The sequence below is a fragment of the Cervus canadensis genome, chromosome 3 (genome assembly GCF_019320065.1).
Source record: "Cervus canadensis isolate Bull #8, Minnesota chromosome 3, ASM1932006v1, whole genome shotgun sequence".
Lineage (NCBI taxonomy): Eukaryota > Metazoa > Chordata > Mammalia > Artiodactyla > Cervidae > Cervus > Cervus canadensis.
This window is the reverse complement of record NC_057388.1, coordinates 65,963,779-65,984,617: the sequence shown is the minus strand read 5'-3', so window position 1 is coordinate 65,984,617 and position 20,839 is coordinate 65,963,779. Positions and strand designations below refer to the sequence as shown.

Sequence of the window (20,839 nt, the reverse complement as noted above, 5' to 3'; positions counted from 1 at the left end):
CCGATTTGTCCAAGGTCCACGCTAGTAAGCAGTAGAGGGGGGATTTGGACGTCTACAGGGTAACGATAGAGCACTGCTCTTAACTCTCACTTAAGGAGCAAAGGAGATGGTGAGGGAGGGCCTAGCCTCTGGCAGGGCAAGCCTGGGAGAGGCGGGGGGAACAGACAACAGTTCTGTTTGATCCTTATGGCAACTTTGGAATCTATATGTCAAACTGTCGGCTTTACAATGCATTGTCTCTGATCTCCCCACATCCTATTGAACAGGTACTTTTATCCCCATTTTACAGATAAGAAAACTGAGGCACAGAGAAGTAACTTTTCAAGGTCACACGACTGGTAGATAGTGGCGCTGGGATGTGAACCTACTGTTCCAGCTGAGTGTTCTCACGTGGGTGGAAGCCCTCTGCATGCCGCCCAGTGCCTCGACTTTCCGCCCTCCCTTCCCCCCCGCCTCACCCCCCCCCCCCCCAGTCTATACAGCCTGTCCCTTCCTACCCACCTTTACCCCTGACCCCCTACTTCCACCCCGCGGTTTCAGCCACAACCGCCCAGCCCATGACCACGGGATTGGAGGCCACTTCGCGCCCAGAACTACTTCTGCTCCCAGGAAGCTTTGCGTTCCCCCGGAATAAAGAGCCTTTGAGCGCGGGGGCCCCGCCCCGCGCGGGCCCCTCCCACGGGCGGCCGTGGGCGTGTCCCCTGCGGCGGCGCCCGCGGCCCGGGGCGGAGCCTGGCTGCAGCTTGGGGCTGCGGGGCAGCCCGAGAGGGCGAGCTCTGACCGCAGGTGGCTCCTCCTCCGCCACCCCGCAGCCGCAGGTACCCAGCCGGCTGCGGTGGGGCCGCCTTTGTGCCCTGCTCCGGGGGCCCGCGACGGCCGCTGAGCACCCAGGTCCATTGTTTCGCCGCTCTCTCTTCCGGACAGGTGCCGGCGGCGCGCGGGGCCCCCACGTGCCAGAGCTGCGGCCTGAGCGCTGGGATCAGCGGGCGCCCGCCGGGGCGTCCTGGGACGCGCGGCGGGGGATGAAGTACTTGAAGCCGTGGTGGTCGGACGGCGGCAGCCTTCTTCACTTCACCATCCTGCTGAGCTTGGCGGAGCTCCGCCTGGACCTGGACCTAGACCTAGACCTCGACCTCTACCTGCTGTTTGCGCCGCGCACTCTGCTTGGAGATGAGCTGCTGCTCCGGAACGGCCAGACGAGCCACATCTCCGCGCTCAGTCCTTTCCCGGCCTCGGGAGGGTGGGGGCGCGCGGAACTGCTGCACCCCAAGTGCTGGGAGCGGGACCCAGCGGCGCCGCCAGAAGGCCGGCTGCTCCGGGAGGTGCGCGCGTTGGGGGTCCCCTTTATCCCCAGCACCCGAGTGGACGCGTGGCTGGTGCACAGCGTGGCTGCAGGCGACGCCGACGGGACGCACGCGCTGCTCGGCGCCGCAGCCGCCTCGTCTGCCGGGGGAGTGGGTGCCGGCGTGGACGGCGTTAGCCAGGCTGCTCCGGGTGGCGGCGGGGGTCCGCGAGCGGTTCAGAGTAGCCCCTTGGCCGCCGGGGAGGAGGAGAAGGCACCCGCGGAACCGACGGCTCAAGTGTCGGACGCTGGCGAACACGCGAGCGAGGTAACAGGAGAGCGGGACGCGAGCGTGTGCTGGGGGACCTGGCCCGGAGCCCTGGTTGTGGCGGGTAGGGTGGAGGGGTGGGGGGAGCACGCCTGCGCACCTCCACCCTTCGCCCCCGGCGGGGTGGGGTTTGCAGGTTTGCGGACAACTGTGAGCCTCTCCTTTTTGTGAATTCGACCGAAGAAAGCTTAGTGCTGTCGCTGTGGCTCTTAGGCTTTTGGGAACGAAATGGGTGAAGTCATCAGTTACGTTATAAAGAACACCTGTCCTGTGTTTGACGGCGATCAAGGGTAGTAGTTCGGGGGTGGAGAGGGAGGACAGTATGCTGGAAATTTTCTGGCCCACTGTCTTCGTTCAGTGCCTCGTGTAAAGTGACATGTCTTTTTACGGAACCGAAGGTGGCCTTGGGCTACGGGAGGATACACGTTTTTCTTAACCGCGCTCCCCGGCCCAACGCGCTCACCTCCTTCGGATTTTAACCCATTGCAGTTCGTTTTTTGATGCTTCTCTGAATTAAGGGGCTGTGGTCAGTGTCCACTCCGAGGCCCGCAGACAGACCGATCTGCTCTTACCTAACGATTCTCCACACCTAACAATTCACCTCCCCCCAGAACTTGTGTAACCCCTTAGCATAAAGAACACGGGTACCCTGACAGTCACCTAGTGACTAAGAAGTTTCCTTCGGTTCCTGGTTCAAACCTTTCAGTTTAACTTCCTTTTAAAACAAAGTTCATCAGAATCCGTTGACTGAAGTGTCTGGTGCTCCCAACGGCGAGTTGGTGTCTACAGACACGGCATAGCAATTTCCAAAAAATCGCCTTATACGGAGTTCCTCCAAAGGGACCTCTGTAATGGGCCCAAACCTCAGTGTTAGCAATTGGTATTGATCAGCAAGAGTTCCTTGGACGTTGTTTTTGTGGAGTGCAATCTTACGCAAAAGGGGGCCAGACTGGTTTATTTGCTGCTCTTCAGAATTGCCCTGTTTGTGTAGGCAGTTGCCAGACGAGCTTCTCCGCCCTCTCCTGGAGGGGTCATTGTGCCCAAGTGCCGGGTGATTCAGTGTTAAACGTATCCGATCCCTGCCTCTTCCTGGGGCCGGAACTAATGGGATGGGGGTGGGGGAGTCTCTGTGGGCTCGAACAAACGGAGGGTAGGGGTGGGTAGGTCCTTTCTGCTCGCTCCTCCAGTCTCCACTCTGGTGGGTGGTCTCACCTGAGTCCCTCCCGCTGCAGGGGTGGAGCGCTCTGTGACGCTCCCCTTCCCGATTGATTCCGTGCCACCCAGGGATGAAACCCAGTGTTGGATGCTGTCCCAGATGGCACCCTGCCCCCATCACTGCTCGGTGCCAGCCGGCCTGCGAGGTGTGCGAGGACCTGGAGGCACAGGAGGCTGCTCTTCAAGGACTTCGCTCCCCTGCCCAGGCTCTCCTGGTTGATATCTCTTTACACCAGCAAGGCTGCCATGGGGGAAAGCTAGGCAGAGCCAGACCTTGGATGCCCTGAGCCCAGATTTCCTAAGGGAGAGGGTGAGGTTCACCCCAGGCCATTCTCCTGGTATCACCTACCCCAGCTGGCATGTGCCGACCTGCGGGACTGTGGTAGCTGCCGGGATGACCTGGTTTTGTTCATTCTGGCGATGATTAGCTGTCGAGCACCTTACAGTTTTCACAGCCAGTTCACCTGTATTGGTAACAGCTTTTACATGCCCCTTGTGAGGTCCACGGACCAGGCATCCTTATATCCAATTTATACTTGGAAAATAGAGATCCAGTGAGGTTGAGGGGCTTGGCTAAACCAGCAGAGTTAATTAGTACCAGAAGTGGATCTAGACCCTGAGCCCCCCCTGACCCCCAGGGTGGCACATTAAGCATCTCCACTGCACTCTGGTTTTCTGTGCAAGCGTGCAGCTGGAATGGGCATGTCCCCCATTCCTGACCCCAGCACCACTGCTCTCCACTGCTGGATTGACTTTAAAAAGCAAATTGTACCATCCACAATGCCGAAGTTACAGTTGGAAACCGTGACTGGAGGAAATGGGCTGAAAAAACAAAACAGCTCTGGTTTTTGCAATCAGCAAACCTGGGTGTGGGGGCATCACATAATCATGTGCCCTCATACGGGCTACCTTAACCCCTTCAGGCCTCAGTGTCTCATCTGTTGAGTGGGAGAGTAATGCTTCCCTCGGGTGCTGTGCCCATTAAGTGGGAAAAGCATGTGTGAAGTGCCAGCCTAGTGCCTGGGATGTGATTGTTTTCTTCTTTTGCCCCCATCCTCAACACACCCTCCTTAACCCGCCCCACTCAACATTTAGTCTTGTTTGTCTCTGTGTCTAGCTTGATTGGCTGTCTGTTGAGGAGGTGGGGTGGGTTGGAACCAGACTGCCTGGTTTGGGATCCCAGTTCCACCATGCATTGCTCTGTGACCTTGGGCCATTTCTGAACCTATCTGTGCTTTATTCTCACCTGCACAATAGGAATAATATAGGTTATTATTAACCTGCCTACTGCAGGGGGTTGTTGTGAGAATTAAACAATTCATATCATGGAATAGGCTTAGAACTGTGCCTGTCCCGTCTGAAACTCTCAAGGTTAACTTCAAAGAGAGGGAGTGCTGTGACATAAGAACATCTTAAGTTTGTTACAGACAATTCTGGAGGCTTACATTTGAGTTGTAGGAGATTCTGGTTTTATAGTATAACTTGCCATAATTTTTGTACATGTGCAAAAATATTTTGGAGTAGGGGATTTTCCAAGTTATCAAAGGAAGTACAGCTTTGGTTTCATTTCTTAGTGAGGCTAATCATTAGTTGCAAACAGTATGTGGAATTCCCCAGGGCAGACAAGCTTCCCTTCCTAACCACAACCATTCACTCACAACTTATGAGGCACATGTTCTTCAAAGTCATGCACTGGTTAAACAAAGAAATCAACAGTAGTTGCAGAATTGAACGTGTGAGCATATTTTGCCACTTTAAAACTGAGAGGACTTGTGGTCATCTTGATGTGGTTTCATGCCGTGGGACATGACGTGGGACAGACGGGGACCTTCTGCTGGTTGAGGGGTCCAGCAGGACCTCTGACCTTTGGAATTGGTTTCTTCAGGTCACAGGAAGAATCTAATACAGTCAATATTTGCTTCTAAGAGTACATAAAGGGGAGAGAAAGTAGGTCCTTGATTGTTCAAGTTGGTTTTTGTTTCAAAATCAAAGATAGTCCCTGATGCCTGGGCAGTTGGAGATAGATGAAATTTCAAACACTTACCTGTTTTCAACTTACAACCATGATACAGAAATAGTCTTTTGTGTAATGATATGCATTGCAGTACAGTGTTTCACTGTAGACTTTTTACTTACTAAAATATGCAGTGAAGATGCACCTATGATCTTATGGGGAAGAATAGCATGGGTCACTGTGTTAGTGTTGTTGCTGTTTAGTTGCTCAGTCGTGTCCGACTCTTTGCTGCCCTATGGACTGTAGCCCGCCAGGCTCCTATGTCCACGGGATTTCCTAGAATACTGGAGTGGGTTGCCATTTCCTTCTTCAGGGGATCTTCCTGACCCAGGGATCGAGCCCGTGTCTCCTGCATTGGCAGAGGGATTCTTTGCCACTGAGCCTCCTGGGAAGCCCATTAGTGTCTTAGGGCTGCTGCGACAAAGTAGCATGAACCAGGAGACTTAACAGAAGTTTCCTGTCTCACAGTTCTGGAGGGGAAAAGGTGGAGATAGGGTCTCAGCAGTTCTGAGGTTCCAGGCCTCACTCCTGGTTTCTGGTCATTTGCTGGCAGTCTTCGGCAGCCCTTGCTTTTTACTGCATCAGCCCAGTCTCTGCCTTCTTCACATGGCCTTGTCCCTGTAAGCATGCCTGTAGCCAGATTTCCCTCTTTATAGGACACCAGTCATATAGGATTAGGGGCCCACCTTCTCATCCTAACCAATTACATCAGCAACGGCCCAGTTTCCAAATAAGGTCACATTCTGCGGTACTGAGGGTTCTGACTTGGAACACATCAATTTTGAGGGACTCAGTTCAATCCATTATGCTGTCACCATCTCCCCTTTCTGGGAACTCTCGGGGTGTTCCACTTGCTTACCAACTAGGTACCAGTTGTTGCAAGTCCTCGGTGTCTAGAAGCAGCTGGACTACGCGTGGGACTATTTGCAGAAGGACTTGGTGTAAGTTCTTGAGCAAAGCTGGTTTTTGGCTGGCTTGTTGTGCCACAACCCCAAGGAACCCCAGACTTCTTCCAGTCAGCCCTTGACCTGACGTGGTAGGTTACAGAGACATCATCTCTACACTGTATGAGTCTCCCCTTTGCTCGCCCTACTTCTCAGCTCCACTCAGAGTCGGAGCACGGGGCCCAGGCCTGCCCCTGTGGTCAGTGTGCTGGCCCCGGAGCTTCACTGCTGCCTGCTTATATGATCCGGAGCACACTTGTTAGCCTCCCTGTGCCTTGGCTCCCTTATCTGTGAAATGGGTTGGTAAGAGTCCCTTCAGGAGGATTACAGAGATCACACGTGTTCTTCGGGGTTGGCACTTGGTAAGCCCTCCGTGTTAGCCGCTGCTGTTAAGTCAGCGGGGGCTGGAGGCACGCCAGTGCCCCTTCCTAACTTACTCCTCTGTGCTTTGTCTCCAGAGCATGCCTTGTTCTTTCCCGTTTTCATCTGGGAAGCCCCCCCGGGGCTCCTCATTGGCTACCAGTTTGCTGTTTTGTTGTTCAAGGCTCCCCATCTGATGCAGCTCCCCATTCTGAGTTCATCTCTCCAGCTGGCCCACACCTGGAGCCTACTTTGCTACTTTGACTTTCTCCCTTCCTCTTCCCCAAATAGCCGGTTCTTTCCTGCTTTTGACCCAGAATGCATCCCTTCATTTTTTTCAAATCATTTGCTGTTAAGTTCTAACTCCTCTCCACTGTTACCTCAAGCATTTCCTGTTCTTTCCTTTGTGCCCTACTGCATTTTGTGACATTTCTTCTATGGGACTTGTGTTCTCTACTTTGAACTGCAGCGCCTTAAGTGTGAAAACTGGGTCTTCACTCTAATGTGCAAGTGGCACCCAGGGACAGGAATAGGAGCAGAAGCCCATTTAATCAGCGTGTGTTTAGCTCCTCATTCATCCTCCACGTTGACTCTGCAGAGCTTCTCGGGTGCTGAGAGCTCACATGTCTTGAGACCTTCCAGGCCAGAGTCCCAACTAGAAATATACAAAATATACAAAATCCTGATGGGCTGTCTGACCACTTAATGCCAATTTGAGTGGATGGGGCAGTGGAAAGCAGACTTTCAGGTTGGCATATAATTAACCAGGTGGTGAAACTCAGGATTGCCTAAAGTATGATCTTGCCCAGAATAGACAGGTTACTGTTCTTAAGTGCTAAGATAGACTATGCCACCACTCCCCCGCCCCGCGCCACCCACTAAAAAATTGAAACGTAAAAACAAGTTCCTCACATTTGTGGTAGCCTTTCAATCTGAATAGTTTATTCTCAAAATCTAATTAAAGATGTATAGTAATATTCAAATACACTTCTGGGCAGCTGAAGCAGGCTGAGGCTCCGGCACACACATGGGTGGTTTTTGGTTGAGTTGCAGCTGGTGCAGATCATGGTCAGTGTTGTAGAGGCAAGGAAGGCATGGCCTTTTGCGATTGGGTGCAACTGGGTTCCCTGGCTTAGCCAGGGTTCTCCAGGGAATAGAGTCAGAATGTGTGTGTGTGTGTGTGTGTATGCGTGTATGCTAAGTAGCTCCAGTCGTGACCAACTCTTTGTGACCCCATGGACTGTAGCCCACCAGGCTCCTCTGTCCATGGGATCTCCCAGGCAAGAATACTCGAGTGGGTTACCATGTCCTCCTCCAGGCGATCTTCCCAACCAAGGGATCAAACCCATGTCTCCTGATGCAGGTTTGAGGCAAAATTTCTTCCCCAGGGAGACCTTAGTTTTGTTCCATTTTGCCCTGAAAGACTTTCAGTTGATTGGATGAGGCCCACTTGGATTATCAAAGACACTCTCTCTTACTCAGTCACCTGGTTGGGTGCCACTGTTACCCACATTTGCACAGTACCTCTGCACAGTACATCTGCACAGTACCTTAGTACCTTCACAGCAACACTAGGTTAGCATCTGATGGCATTCTGGGCCCTGTCGCCTGGCCACACTGACATGTAAAACCAGTCATCACCCCATCCCAGCTCCATCTCCTCCTGGGCAAACTCCATGAGGCTTGGTGTCCAAATGGTAAAAGGTGAATATTAACTTCTTTCTGGGAAAGTTCTTTGAGCATTAAATCATACTGTATGTTAAAGGGCTAGCACCAGTTTTGGCATAGTAATAGATATCCAGCAAGTGATTTGCTCTCACTGCTGCAGAGCTGGGGAATGTCAAACTCCCAGGAAACCCCTGACATCTGGAGGAAATGGCGGATGACTGTGAGGTCTTGCAGGAGGCCTTGGGCTTGTTGAGGAGGCAAAACCCTTAAGGCTCATCTGAAAGAAGAGCTGCTTAGCCTTACTTTAGAGCTGGGTTTCTCATCCCAGTGACTGTGTCAATTACCTGGTTGCTTGATACAATGTAAATTTCAGGGCCCACCTGAGGCTGGCTGAATCAGAGCCTCTCAGATGGGGCTTGGGATGGGTCTACAGTTTCTCAGACGTCCACATGATTCTTCTGTCACCCCATCTTGATCTCAGGTATGGTGTTACTGCCTTAGGGCTTTTTGATGCCCAGCAATGTAGGAATGGAGGGCGGAGGGGTGTGGGCGGGGGACAGTGCCTGGTTGAAAACTATCCTTCTGAATTTAAAGCCCAAAAGAGCTCATAGACTGACTGAGCCAAAGTACCTGCTTGGGCAGCAGGACCTGGGCTAGAGCCCTGGTTTGCCAGGTGTTGTTTTAAAGTTAAAGCCTGACCTGTGTAGTTCCTTGCTGGGAATGAGGAACTAACTTGCAAAATTAACTAATAATGAATGCAGAACTAACTTGCAAATAAATGCAGTTCAAAACTAACTCATGCTTAAGTTCTAGAATAGGTGAAGCTAGGGTACAAATATGAGAACTTTCTGGGAGTGTCTGAGAACTTTAAATGTTCTCTCTCACAGTTGAGGTGCAAGTTAAATGGGTGCCTGCATTTGTCAGAATTGTGCAGTTAAGGTTTATAAAGTTCTGGCCAGGTATACCCTACCTAAAAACTATGAGAGAATAATTGAGTAGTGGGGAGGGGAGGGGTGGTGGGATTAGTGATATAAGAACAACAGGTAAGGGACTTACTTACCTGTTGTTGGACTAACCACTGGTGGCCCAGTGGTTAAGACTGCGCTTCCAATGCAGGGGGCTTGAGTTCGATCCCCAATCTCTTCCTGGTCTCAATCCCTGGTTGGGGATTAAGATCCCATCCCTCAGGGCGCAGCTAAAAAACAAAACCAAAAAAGAATGGCAGGAAATTGTTGATAATTTTTGAAACTGGATGATGGGTTCATGGAGGGCTTGCTATGTTATTTTCTGTTTATTTTATGTGTTTGAAATTTTCCACTGTGAAGAAACACAAAAACATCATGCATGTTGAAGGCCGCTTGGCCTGCCCTGCCTGCTGGAGTAATGTAGCATTGCATGAATCTCTCCTGCTCCCCCCTCCCCACCTCCCCTGGGCTCTGCCCTGTCCTCTCCTGGTCCCTCTGCTCCCCCTCCCCCACTCCCCTCTGCCCTCCCCTCTCCAAGGCCCTCAGCCTGCACCTGGGGATTACTTGTGGGAGAAGCAGCTCCTTTTAAAATCAAAGCCTGCAGGTTGGAGTTCATGCCCTTGTGTCCCAGGTGTTGAGTCTCCTGTTTGGAAACACTGGTTGTTTTCATACCCGGCTTCTCCTGGTGGGCAGTCACATTGAATGGCTTAGTTTCAGCCTTGTGGAGGATGCTTGCCAGTTTTTTTAGCTGCTTCCTCTAGGAGCCTTCAGAAATGAGTTTAGTCTGTAGCACATGTTAGGGTGAGCAGTTTCCAGCACATAACAGCAAATGGAGAGAATGGAGATTGGATAATGGAGTCCCGTCCCTCGTCCCTGTCACCAGCTTAACCATCACCAGCGTAGGGCCAGTCTTGGCTCATGTCTCACTCCCCTTGTCCCTCCCCGCATTAGTTTGAAACAAATTCCAGACATCATTTCTTGTGATTCTTGTGCCAGCTCTTTGCAGGGACTTAGTCAAGAGAAGAAAAAAGCCTGGATTTGTTCCTTTCCTGTTCTTCCCACTACCTTTATCAACTCAGAAAATCTTCCATAAATATTTTAAGGTATATCCCTAAAGGACCCTTCTAAACATCAACACACTGCCAAGACCACACCTAAAAAAAATCAGCAAAAATTTGTTATCACTGAATGTCCAGTTTGTATTCAACCCCAGTTATCTTATGATAAATTTTTTCACAGTTGGTTTGTTGGACTCGCAATCCAAGTAAGATCAGTACCATGCACTGTAGCCAGCTGTTCTGCTTGATATTCAGAGAGGGACTTGCTTTATTTATACAGAGCGAACTCTTCCCATGTCTGCAGTTCTTATCTGTGGGATGCAAGTGGGAGCCATCGCGGGTCGTGGTGCAGTTGGCTTTCCTGTAGGAAGAAGGAACCCTTCTTCCTACAGAAGAGGAAATGAGTCTTCAGTGAATGACTTCTCACAGCAGCAAACAGGGGTGTTGGGACACCCAGCGACTACCAGTGAAAGGCGGAGCCCTGGGTAGGGGGAGAAATGTTCAGGCCTCTCCTGTTTCCCCCAATCACCCCCTCCAGCCTCCTACTATACCCTCCCACCAATGAATCCTGCTGGGCGCCCCAGAGTGTGCAGGGCTCAGCTTCTGGGGGACACATGGGGAGCGTGGGGGGGGCGGCAAACAAGAACCAGGACAGTGTCCATGAGCAGGCTGTCAAGTAAAAACACCTGCAGCCACACTCTTTTAAGTCACCTACCAGGTCTGTGACTTAACAGCAAGTTGCTTAACCGCTCTGTGCCTCAGTTTCCCCCTTCGTAAAAGCAGAAAAGAGCAGTACCTGGGATGCCAGGCGACTTCAGTGAGATCATGATTGTGGTGCCTGGCCCAGAGTGAGTGCTCAATCAGTGTGAGCTATAATTATTATAAACTGCTGCAGCAAACCACCCAGGCCAGACAGGACACAGTCTCTCTTTATCTGGCTTCTTGTTTCTCTCCAGACCTGATGACTCCAGCTTACTTCCAGCCTAGAGCCAGGGCCTCAGAATTCTTTGGCCGTCATCCCTCTCCCTCTGATGCCATCCTTCTCGTAGGCTCCACACTGTTCTTTGTCTTTGAAGGTCCTTCCAACCCTAAAGGTCACAGCAGGTCTCAGTCCCGCCCCCCTCAGATGACTAAACGAAAGGCCCAGCCAGCGAAGCCAGCCAGAACTGTTCACAGAGAGTGTTTTCAGGGTCAAACTCTCCATCTTCCTCTTCGGTCCCAACACAGGATAGTAAGTACCAAGTCAGAAATCATGCTGCCAGATCCCAGAACTTCCAAGACTCAGCAAAGAGAAGAGTCTGGCTTTGCTTCTTTCTCCCCTCTCCACTATCCTTCATTGTCTCTGAAAACCTTCCTTTGAGGCTCAGCTCTGCTCCCTAACTCACCTGTGGTGGCACAGATGAGTTAACAGCCAGAGGACAGGTGTCAGAAGGGTACAGCCCTCATTACCAGCAGGGAAGGATGTGGGAGAGGGGTAGTTAGGAAGTTTGGGATTGATAGGTTCACACTGCTGCAGTTGAAATAGATAACCAACAAGGACCTACTGTATATAGCACAAGGATGTTTAGTTGCTCGATATTCTGTAATAACCTAAATGGGAGAAGAATCTGAGAATGAATACATAGATACATGTATGTAAAAAGTGAAAGTGTTAGTTGCTCACTCATGTCTGGCTCTTTGCGACCCTCCAGACTGTGTAGCCCTCCAGGCTTTCTGTCCATTGGATTCTCGAGGCAAGAATACTGGAGTGGGTTGTCATGCCCTTCTCCAGGGAATCTTCCCGACCCAGGGAGATAGATGTATATGTCTCACTGCCACCTGAAACTGAGACAACATTGTTAATCAACTGAACTCCAGTATAAAATAAAAATTTAAAGATTATTTACAGCCCAGTAGGAAAGAAAAGACCCAAATAATTGTAATTTTACATAGAATAGAAGGCATGTCATAGGAGAAACCCTATAGGCCATGGGATTTTTGAGACAGAAGAACCCAGTTTTAACTAAGGGGCCCAAACTGAGAAGGTTTGGATCCATGCGGAGGATGGGGTGGCTGGGCTCCCGGCGGTCAGGGCTGTGGTGGGAGGGCCTGCCTTTTCACCAGCTGCCAGTTCAGCACAAGTCCCTGGGTGGTGTTGAGCACGCCAGCTCACAAGTTTACGATGGCTTCCTGTGGTGAGCATGGAAACTTTCTTCTCCTTTTTTTTAAAAATTGAGTCCCAGCCTGAGAGTAAAAATCACCTACCTACACACAAATAAAAAGTAACTTAATGATGGGTTTTGCTTACCCATTCTTTAAGAGCATGGACCATAAATCTCCACTATATACAACAGTGCTTGTAAAACACTTGTACTGTCTTTTTCAGCTCCTTGTCATTGAGTTGAGGAAAACAGGAAAAGAAGAAAGCAAAGAGATAGTAATTACTGGCTACTAGGGGCTGGGGTCGCTTTCTCTTGGGGTTCTGATTGAGTTGTCAGCAGTTAGTCATTAATTACAACTCTTCAGAATCAAAAAGCAGTAGAAAGTACTGATTAATGTATGCATAGTATCTTAAAATGTATAAAGTGCTTTTCCTCAACCAATTCCTTAAAATATGAATTAGAACTCTTCCCCTTCATGTCACAGACAAGGAGATGGAGAGTCGGAGGGGCCCAAGGTCACAGCTGGTAGGATTAGGAGTGGCCTCTTTTACACAGCTGTTTTTGGACATGAGCCTTCCTAGCCAGGGGGCTTTTGTGGGACCTTGTGGACTGTGCAGAGTATACAAGTACAATAGCCCTTTTTCACTTTCTAAACAGAAATAATGGACCTTCCTCTCCTCCTTGACTTGCGTTCCTGGTGTCTCCACCACCCTCCGCTTAACTGTCACAAATCGGTCCCTGGGAAAAGGACTCTCTCTGAGCCCAAGTTTAGTGGGCAGGATGTTTCTAAGGGAGTACCTTTTTGAATTTGCAGCTGTGGAAAGGAATACAAGAAAGCAAGTTTGGACGGAAGCAGGAGTCAAGCTGTGGAGCAGGTAGGCAGTTCCAGGAGCTCTGGGGCTTACGTGGCCCTTCACAGTGGTCCCATGATGGGTGAGGTGGCCAGGCCTTTGTGCTCGCTCTGCCCAGTCCTGGGATGTAGGTGCCCCAGGAAGGGTGTGACCTTAGGTGAGGGGGCCCTAGGTAGGCGAGGCATTCTGTAAAGGCCCAGCTGGAGGCTCTTTGCTCCCAGGTCAAGGAGAATTCTTTCAAACTTTCCAGTGAGGAGTTCTGATGTTCCATAAAGCTTCCCAATTCTTTTTTCTTTGAAACCAGCATGACAATGATACCAAAAAAGAAAAAGAAAGAATCCAGGAATTACTCTTATGCATATTCCTGCAAAACATTAGATAAAATGTTAGCAAGTTACACAGAAATATAGGTGCATAAAGCATTTCTTTAAATGGATGTATTAATTATCCATTGCTGCAGAGCAGATTGTTCCAAAACTTAATGACTTAATACCACATTTATTATCCCATTTATTATGTGAGTCAGAAATTCGGGAGTGGCTTAGCTGGGTGGTTCTCCTTCCTGGTTTCCAGAGGCTGTAGTGAAGATGGTGATTGGAGTGCATTTATCTGAAGGCTGAACTGGGGCTGAAAGATCCAGTTCTGAGGTGGACCTCTGACAACTGTGGTCAGGAGGCCGCAACTCTATGCCAAGTAGAGTTGGAGAGGCCGAGGCCTCTCCATAGAAAGCTTGAATGTCCTTGCAACATGAGTGCTGGCTTTCACCAGGACAAGTGATCAGAGGAGAGCAAAGAGGAAGCCACAGGGCTGAACCATTACGCCCACCTAATAATACTCCTTTTGTCAAAAACTACTCATTAAGTCTGGCTCCAACTCAGGAGGGGGATTCATCTTTACTTCTTGAAGAAGAAGAAAAGAGTGTTATATATAATTTGTGGATATTTTTGAAACACCTTAATATTCAGTATCCATTTCTACTTTTAAAAATGCCCTTCAGAAATAAGGATAGAGCTTCATACTACCAAATCCTCAGATACAGTCTTGTATCCACTTTCTACTCCTTATCCTGAAATGAAGACTTTATTTTTCTTTCTTTTTTTTTTTTCTTGTGTAATCTTTTTTTTTTTAATTTTTTATTTTATTTATTTATTTTTTTTTATTAGTTGGAGGCTAATTACTTCACAACATTTCAGTGGGTTTTGTCATACATTGATATGAATCAGCCATAGATTTACACGTATTCCCCATCCTGATCCCCCCTCCCACCTCCCTCTCCACCCGGTTCCTCTGGGTCTTCCCAGTGCACCAGGCCCGAGCACTTGTCTCATGCATCCCACCTGGGCTGGTGATCTGTTTCACGATAGATAGTATACATGCTGTTCTTTTGAAACATCCCACCCTCACCTTCTCCCACAGAGTTCAAAAGTCTGTTCTGTATTTCTGTGTCTCTTTTTCTGTTTTGCATATAGGGTTATCGTTACCATCTTTCTAGATTCCATATATATGTGTTAGTATGCTATAATGGTCTTTATCTCTGGCTTACTTCACTCTGTATAATGGGCTCCAGTTTCATCCATCTCATTAGGACTGATTCAAATGAATTCTTTTTGACGGCTGAGTAATATTCCATGGTGTATATGTACCACAGCTTCCTTATCCATTCATCTGCGGATGGGCATCTATGTTGCTTCCATGTCCTGGCTATTATAAAGAGTGCTGCGACCTCCAAGCAGCACTCAACACAATCAACCACTCCATTCTTACTGAAACAGTTTTGGATTCTGAGACACTGCTATTCTGTTCTGTCTTCCCCTGCAACTCATTCCTTGTCTTCTTCAGTCTTTTCTCACCAGCTTTTCTGCTTGACCTCTGAATGTTTCAGTCCCGCAGAATCCTGTCGTGAGCCCCTTCTTGCCTTGTGCTCACTTGCTGGAATCTCACTAGTTCCTGTGTGTGTGTTTATGTTGATGTGTTCCCAGCTTTTACTTCCAGTTCAAACCTTTGCTCTAAATGCCAGATTCTCATCTCAGTAGTGTAATAGATATTTCTGCTTGACTTTTTACATCTCAAATTTGACATTTCAAAAATGGAAGACCTCTCAGTTTCCCTTTTTAATGGTTCTGTTTGTAACTACCCACCATCTTTATTCAAGCCGGAAATCTAGGAGTCATTCTGAATTTTCTTCCCTTTCCTTGATCTCCCATTTCCAGTCCATCAACAAGCCCTCTCTCATTTTCCAAGGTGTATCATGGATTCTTCCACTTCTCTGTCACCACCACCTTTTTGTAGACTGCTATTTCTGTGTGTGTGTGCTAAAGTCACTTTAGTCATGTCCGACTCTCTGCAACCCCATGGACTATAGCCTGCCAGGCTCCTCTGACCCTGGGATTCTCCAGACAAGAATACTGGAGTGGGTTGCCATACCTTTCTCCAGGGAATCTTCCCAACCCAGGGATCGAACCCGGGTCTCTTATGTCTCCTGCATTGGCCAGCAGATTCTTTACCACTAGGCCATCTGGGAAGACTGTTACCTACTGTCAATTATTGTAGTAATCTCCTAACTGGTCTCCCCACTTCCACTCTTGGATTTTCTCTGTGGTTGCAGAGGAAGAAGAAATAACTGTAGCTCAGATTCCTACTCTAACTGTGACTTTTCCTGCCTTGGCCCTTTTGCTCCACATGCCTCTGTCCTTAGGGGAACTCAGGCTTTCTCTCATGTCTCGAGTCTCTCCCCCACTCCTGCCTAGGACTCTTCCCCGACTGTCTTCAGAGTCGCCACTTGTTTCATACATACACTGATCGGAGACTGCATGGGAGAAGGTCTTCCCTAACCAGTCTTTCTAAAGGTGGGCCCCCCCTTCTTCTCTTCCACTTGCCATAACTTGCAGTAATTTTCTTAGTTCACTTGTATTTTGGGCTTCCTCTCCCTTCAAATGTAAGCTCTGAAGAGGCAATCTAGACTTTTTTCCCACTGTTGTATCCCCAGCATCCAGTATACTATTGGGCATTTAATATGTATTGATTGAATGAGTGAATGAATAAGGAAAGCTGTGTGATATCCCTATTGATGAAACATGAATAAAAAATAAGAATGGCAGGTGTGATAATGTGATGTGATACGTATTTAGTCCTCATCTGCCCCCACCCCCCGACCGCTATGTGGCAGAGTTCCCAGAGACCTTGGAATTTCCTAAACATGAGAGCAACGGGAGCATCTTTTGTTATAATATTTGGTCTCTCAGTCCTCAGTTCCTGAAATAGTTCTCGAGCCCTGAAGGTGAAAGGAAGCTTTTCCCATTTATAACATGCCCCTTCTAACCACACCTGACTTATGGGTTGTTTTTTGTTTTTTTAATATTTATTTATTTGGCTGTGCCAGGTCTTTTTTTTTTAGTATATGTGCTGCCGAAGTGAGCACTGTGCCAGTCTTAATTGCAGCATATGGGATCTAGTTCCCTGACCATAGATTGAACCTGAGCCCCTTGCATTGGGATTGTGGAGTGTTAGCCACTGGACCCCCAGGGAAGTCTCTTCATTCTGTTGATGAGGTAGCTTTGGGAGAGCCCCCTAAAGATGGGGGCTGGTTGCCAGGGGAACCAACCACATGATGAGAGGATTAGAACTTTAACCCCCCCACCCCCCACCAGACCTCTGGGGAAGGGAGAGCAGCTGTAGATTGCGTTTAGTCACTAACAGCCAGTGATCGATCAACCATGCTTGTGTAGTGATGCCTCCATAAAAAGCCAGAGGGAGGGCCTTGGAGGTCTTCCAGTGTGGTGACCCCATGGTGGTGCTGGGAGAGTGGCGCAGGCGTGCCAGCTTGTGACCTTCCCACAGTCCTTGCCTTCAGGCATGTTTCTTTCTGAGTTGTGTCCTTTTGTAATAAAATGGTAATCTAGTGAGTTAAATGTTTTCCTGAGATCTGTGAGCCACTCTAGCAAACTAATCACACCAGAGGAGGAGGAGGGTTATGGGGACCTTTAATTTATAGGCACTTGGTGGGAAGCACAGGTGACCACCTGGACTTGGAACTGACCTCTGGAGGGAGAGGTGGCAGTTTTGAGACTGAGCCTTTGACCTGTGGGATCTGATGCTACCTCTAGGTAGATAGTGTCAGAACTGAATTAAGTTATAGAACACGCAGGTGGTGTCACAGAACTGCCAGGTGTGTGAAAAGCCCACACGTCTGGTGCCAGAAGTGAAGTAGCAGACCATTGAGAGTGGAGGGACGACACTGTTTTCCTTTCCGTCAGATATCATCGTCATTATTGAGCAGTATTCTGAAAGCATGAGCAAAGCAATTAGAAAGGAAAGGGAAATAAATTTAAATCATGAGAAGGAAGAGGTGAAAAAGAATTAGTAAAGCAGTCGACATGACTGTATATACTTTGGGGGGAAAAATACAGATTAACAGGAATTATAATGGAAGAATAGTTTTTCTGAGACTACCTTCTGTGGTTGCCTTGGACAAAATGATTTTGCCATGTAGGAATTTTAGGGGATGACTTTAGTTAGATATAATTTCAAACTTTAAAAAAAGTTGTGAGAGTAGTATATATCCTTTACTCAGATTTGCCTGTTGTTTACATTTGGCCCCTTTTGAGTTACCTGTTTATAATTACATCTATATACACATACAGTTCTTTCATTTTGAAACATCTAAGAATGAATTGCAGCCATTACGTATAGTACTTCCTAGTATGATCTATAACCAGTTAACCAGAATCAGGAAAATTTAACATGAATCTAAGACTATAATCTATTATCCATACTCAAAATTTTATCTATTGCCCCAGTAATATCCTATGTAACTACTTTTTCTCCTGGGTCTGTGTCTAACCCAGGAGCACACATTGCATTTACTTGTCAAATCTCTTAAATCACCTTTAATATGGAAAAGTTCTTTCAGTTCTTGACCTTTAGATTTTGGAAGAATATCAACCAGTTATTTTGTAAAGTGGCTCCCAATTTTGATTTGTCTGATGTTTCCTCATTACATTGAGATTATGAACACCACAGAAATGGTATTGTATTATCCTTCATATTGTGTCAGGAGGCATCTTGGTTTATCGCCATATGGTGATGATAGATTTGACCACTGGTTTATTTATTTTTCTTTTGAACTTATTTTGTGTTGGGGTGCAGCCAATTAACAATGTTGTGATAGTTTCAGATAAACAGCACAGGGACTCAGCCATACACATACATTCTTCCCCCAAATACCCCGTGCCCCCATCCAGGCTGCTGCATAACATTTGACCACTTGGTTTAGATGGTGTTTGCCAGGTTTCTCCTGAAGGGTTATTATTTTTCTCTTTGTAATTAAAAAGTAATCTGGGGTGATACTTTGAGGCTACTTAAGTATTTTTATTTTTCATCAAGTTTTTATTCTCTAGTTTCAGCATTCATTCATGATTTTCTAACTCCATCATTCTCCTTCTATATTTATTAGTTGCATTCTACTGTAAGGGAGATATTTCCCTTTCTCCTCATTTACTTGTTTATACTGAAATGAACTCATTGGTCCTTTAACACATTTATTGAGTTATGATCCATTGTTATATGATATAATAGGATTTTTAACCTATTTTCTTGTCATGTGATTTGTAGTCATACAGAATTTCTCTATCTTCCATTCTTCTCCCAAGTTTTAAGGCAGGCCATCTTACAGACTTTTGTTACCAAACTCATATACTCTGAAAGTTTCCTTATGGGCTTGATCTAGTTAGGTATTAGCCACTGGTTTCCTCTTATTGTTTATTTATATATTGTTATAGATAACATTCTCATGTTTGCAAGTTTATGTGTCTCTCTACATGTGTTGTATTTATTCTGATATTACAGACTAAGGGGACCTTGCTTCATAGTTCTAAAATAGATCTTGTGATTTAGAGGTTAGAAGCTCCTATGCCCACCAGCAGCAAATTTATTTGTAAACAAAGTTAACTGCCTCAGGAATCTAGAATTTTGAATTAGATTCTCTTAATGCTTAACAAAAGAAACCTTCTCTTGGCAAAAGATTGAGGTTAAAAGAGTGTTGACCAGTCTTATCTTTTCCCTTCTTCCCTGAATTTAGATGGGAATCAGTGTTTCAGTTGCAGAAAAGAGCAAGACTATGGAATCTCATCAGAAATCACATACAAACTCCTAGGATGTTGTATCTAGGAGTTCATCTGTTCAGCAACTATTACTAAAGGTTTGCTGTGTGCCAGGCTGTGGTGTAGGCAGAGGGCATACAGCAGGAATCGAGCAGAGTCCCTGCCCTCAGGAAACTTGCATTCTAGTGGGACAGATTAGACAACAAATAAATACAATAACATCTTCAATTCAGTCACTTAGTTGTGTCCAGCTCTTTGCAAGCCCGTGGACTGCAGCATGCCAGGCCTCCCAGCCCATTGCCAACTCCCAGAGTTTACTCAAACTCATGTCCATTGAGTCAGTGATGCCATCCAACCATCTCATCCTCTGTCGTCCCCTTCTCCTTCCGCCTTCAGTCTTCCCAGCACCAGAGTATTTTCAAATGAGTCAGTACTTAGCATCGGGTGGCCAAAGTATTGGAGTTTCAGTTTCAGCATCAGTCCCTCCAATGAATATTCAGGACTGATTTCCTTTAGGATGGACTGGTTGGATCTCCTTGCAGTCCAAGGGACTCTCAAGAGTCTTCTCCAACACCACAGTTCAGAAGCATCAATTCTTCGATGTTCAGCTTTCTTTATAGTCCAACTCTCACATCCATACATGACTACTGGAAAAACCAATAGCTGTAACTAGATGGACCTTTGTTGGCAAAGTAATGTCTCTGCTTTTTAATATGCTATCTAGGTTGGTCATAACTTTCCATCCAAGGAGCAAGTGTCTTTTAATTTCATGGCTGCTGTCACCATCTGCAGTGATTTTGGAGCCCAAGAAAATAAAGTCTGTCACTGTTTCCACTGTTTCTCCATCTATTTGCCATGAAGTGATGGGACCGGATGCCATTATCTTAGTTTTCTATGTTGAGCTTTAAGCCAGCTTTTTCACCCTCCTCTTTCACTTTCATCAAGAGGCTCTTTAGTTCTTCTTCACTTTCTGCCATAAGGGTGGTGTCATCTGTGTATCTGAGGTTATTGATATTTCTGCCGACAATCTTGATTCCAGCTTGTGTTTCATCCAGCCTGGCATTTCTCATGATGTATTCTGCATATAAGTTAAATAAGCAGGATGACAATATATAGCCTTGATGTACTCCTTTCTCTATTTGGAACCAGTCTGCTGTTCCATGTCCCGTTCTAACTGTTGCTTCCTGACCTGCATACAGATTTCTCAAGAGGCAGGTCAGGTGGTCTGGTATTCCCATCTCTTTCAGAATTTTCCAGAGTTTGTTGTGATCCCCACAGTCAAAGGCTTTGGCACAGTCAATAAAGCAGATGTTTTTCTGAAACTCTCTTGCTTTTTCAATGATCCAGCGGATGTAGGTGTTAGATACTGTGTGTTGGAGGGCTGGCGGGAATTATCCAATAGACAAGGAAGTATTGTTGACGCAGCAAAGAGGATAGGGTAGCAGAAGCAATGTTTTCAAGCACATGAGCTGCTTGTGATGGAGGAGGTGAATAAGAGATCATTGAGGTAGGAAGACCAACATCCACAGTGTCAAGAATTTGGTACAGTGAACAGAGAAGCAAGTAAAACCAAGAGGGCCATCAGCACATAGCCTCCTTTTTCTTCTGCTCTTGCTTTCTCTCCTTGTTTTAGCATCTGTGTATTTACATTTCTTTGACTTTTATTTTCTTTTTAAAGATTAACATTCCTATGATTTAGAGTAGGGGGGCAGTAATGCTGTCCTTGAGTTATTCCAGTGTGTTTTGTTGCTGGAAGAGCGAAATTAAAAACAGATCCTTGGGAAGAATTTAAGAGGCCTTGATGTTATGTTAGTGGGGAAACAGTATACAGAGAAGTTTTAATATAATTGGAAGTATCAGAATATATATTATATGCTAAATGGCAACTGTCTGAATGGTCAGAAGAATTCTCTAG

At 47.2% G+C, this 20,839-nt stretch overlaps 1 protein-coding gene across 1 annotated transcript in view; it reads left to right on the top strand.

The window, feature by feature from the left end:
* The first annotated feature begins 722 nt into the window (after nucleotides 1–722).
* NFE2L3 (nuclear factor, erythroid 2 like 3) overlaps nucleotides 723–20,839 on the top strand; it is a 31,523-nt gene continuing 11,406 nt past the window's right edge. Inside the window, exon 1 of the mRNA XM_043463360.1 lies at nucleotides 723–1,610. Coding sequence (XP_043319295.1) covers nucleotides 1,023–1,610 — 588 coding nt within the window. The 5' untranslated portion in view covers nucleotides 723–1,022. The remainder of the gene's footprint in view (nucleotides 1,611–20,839) is intronic.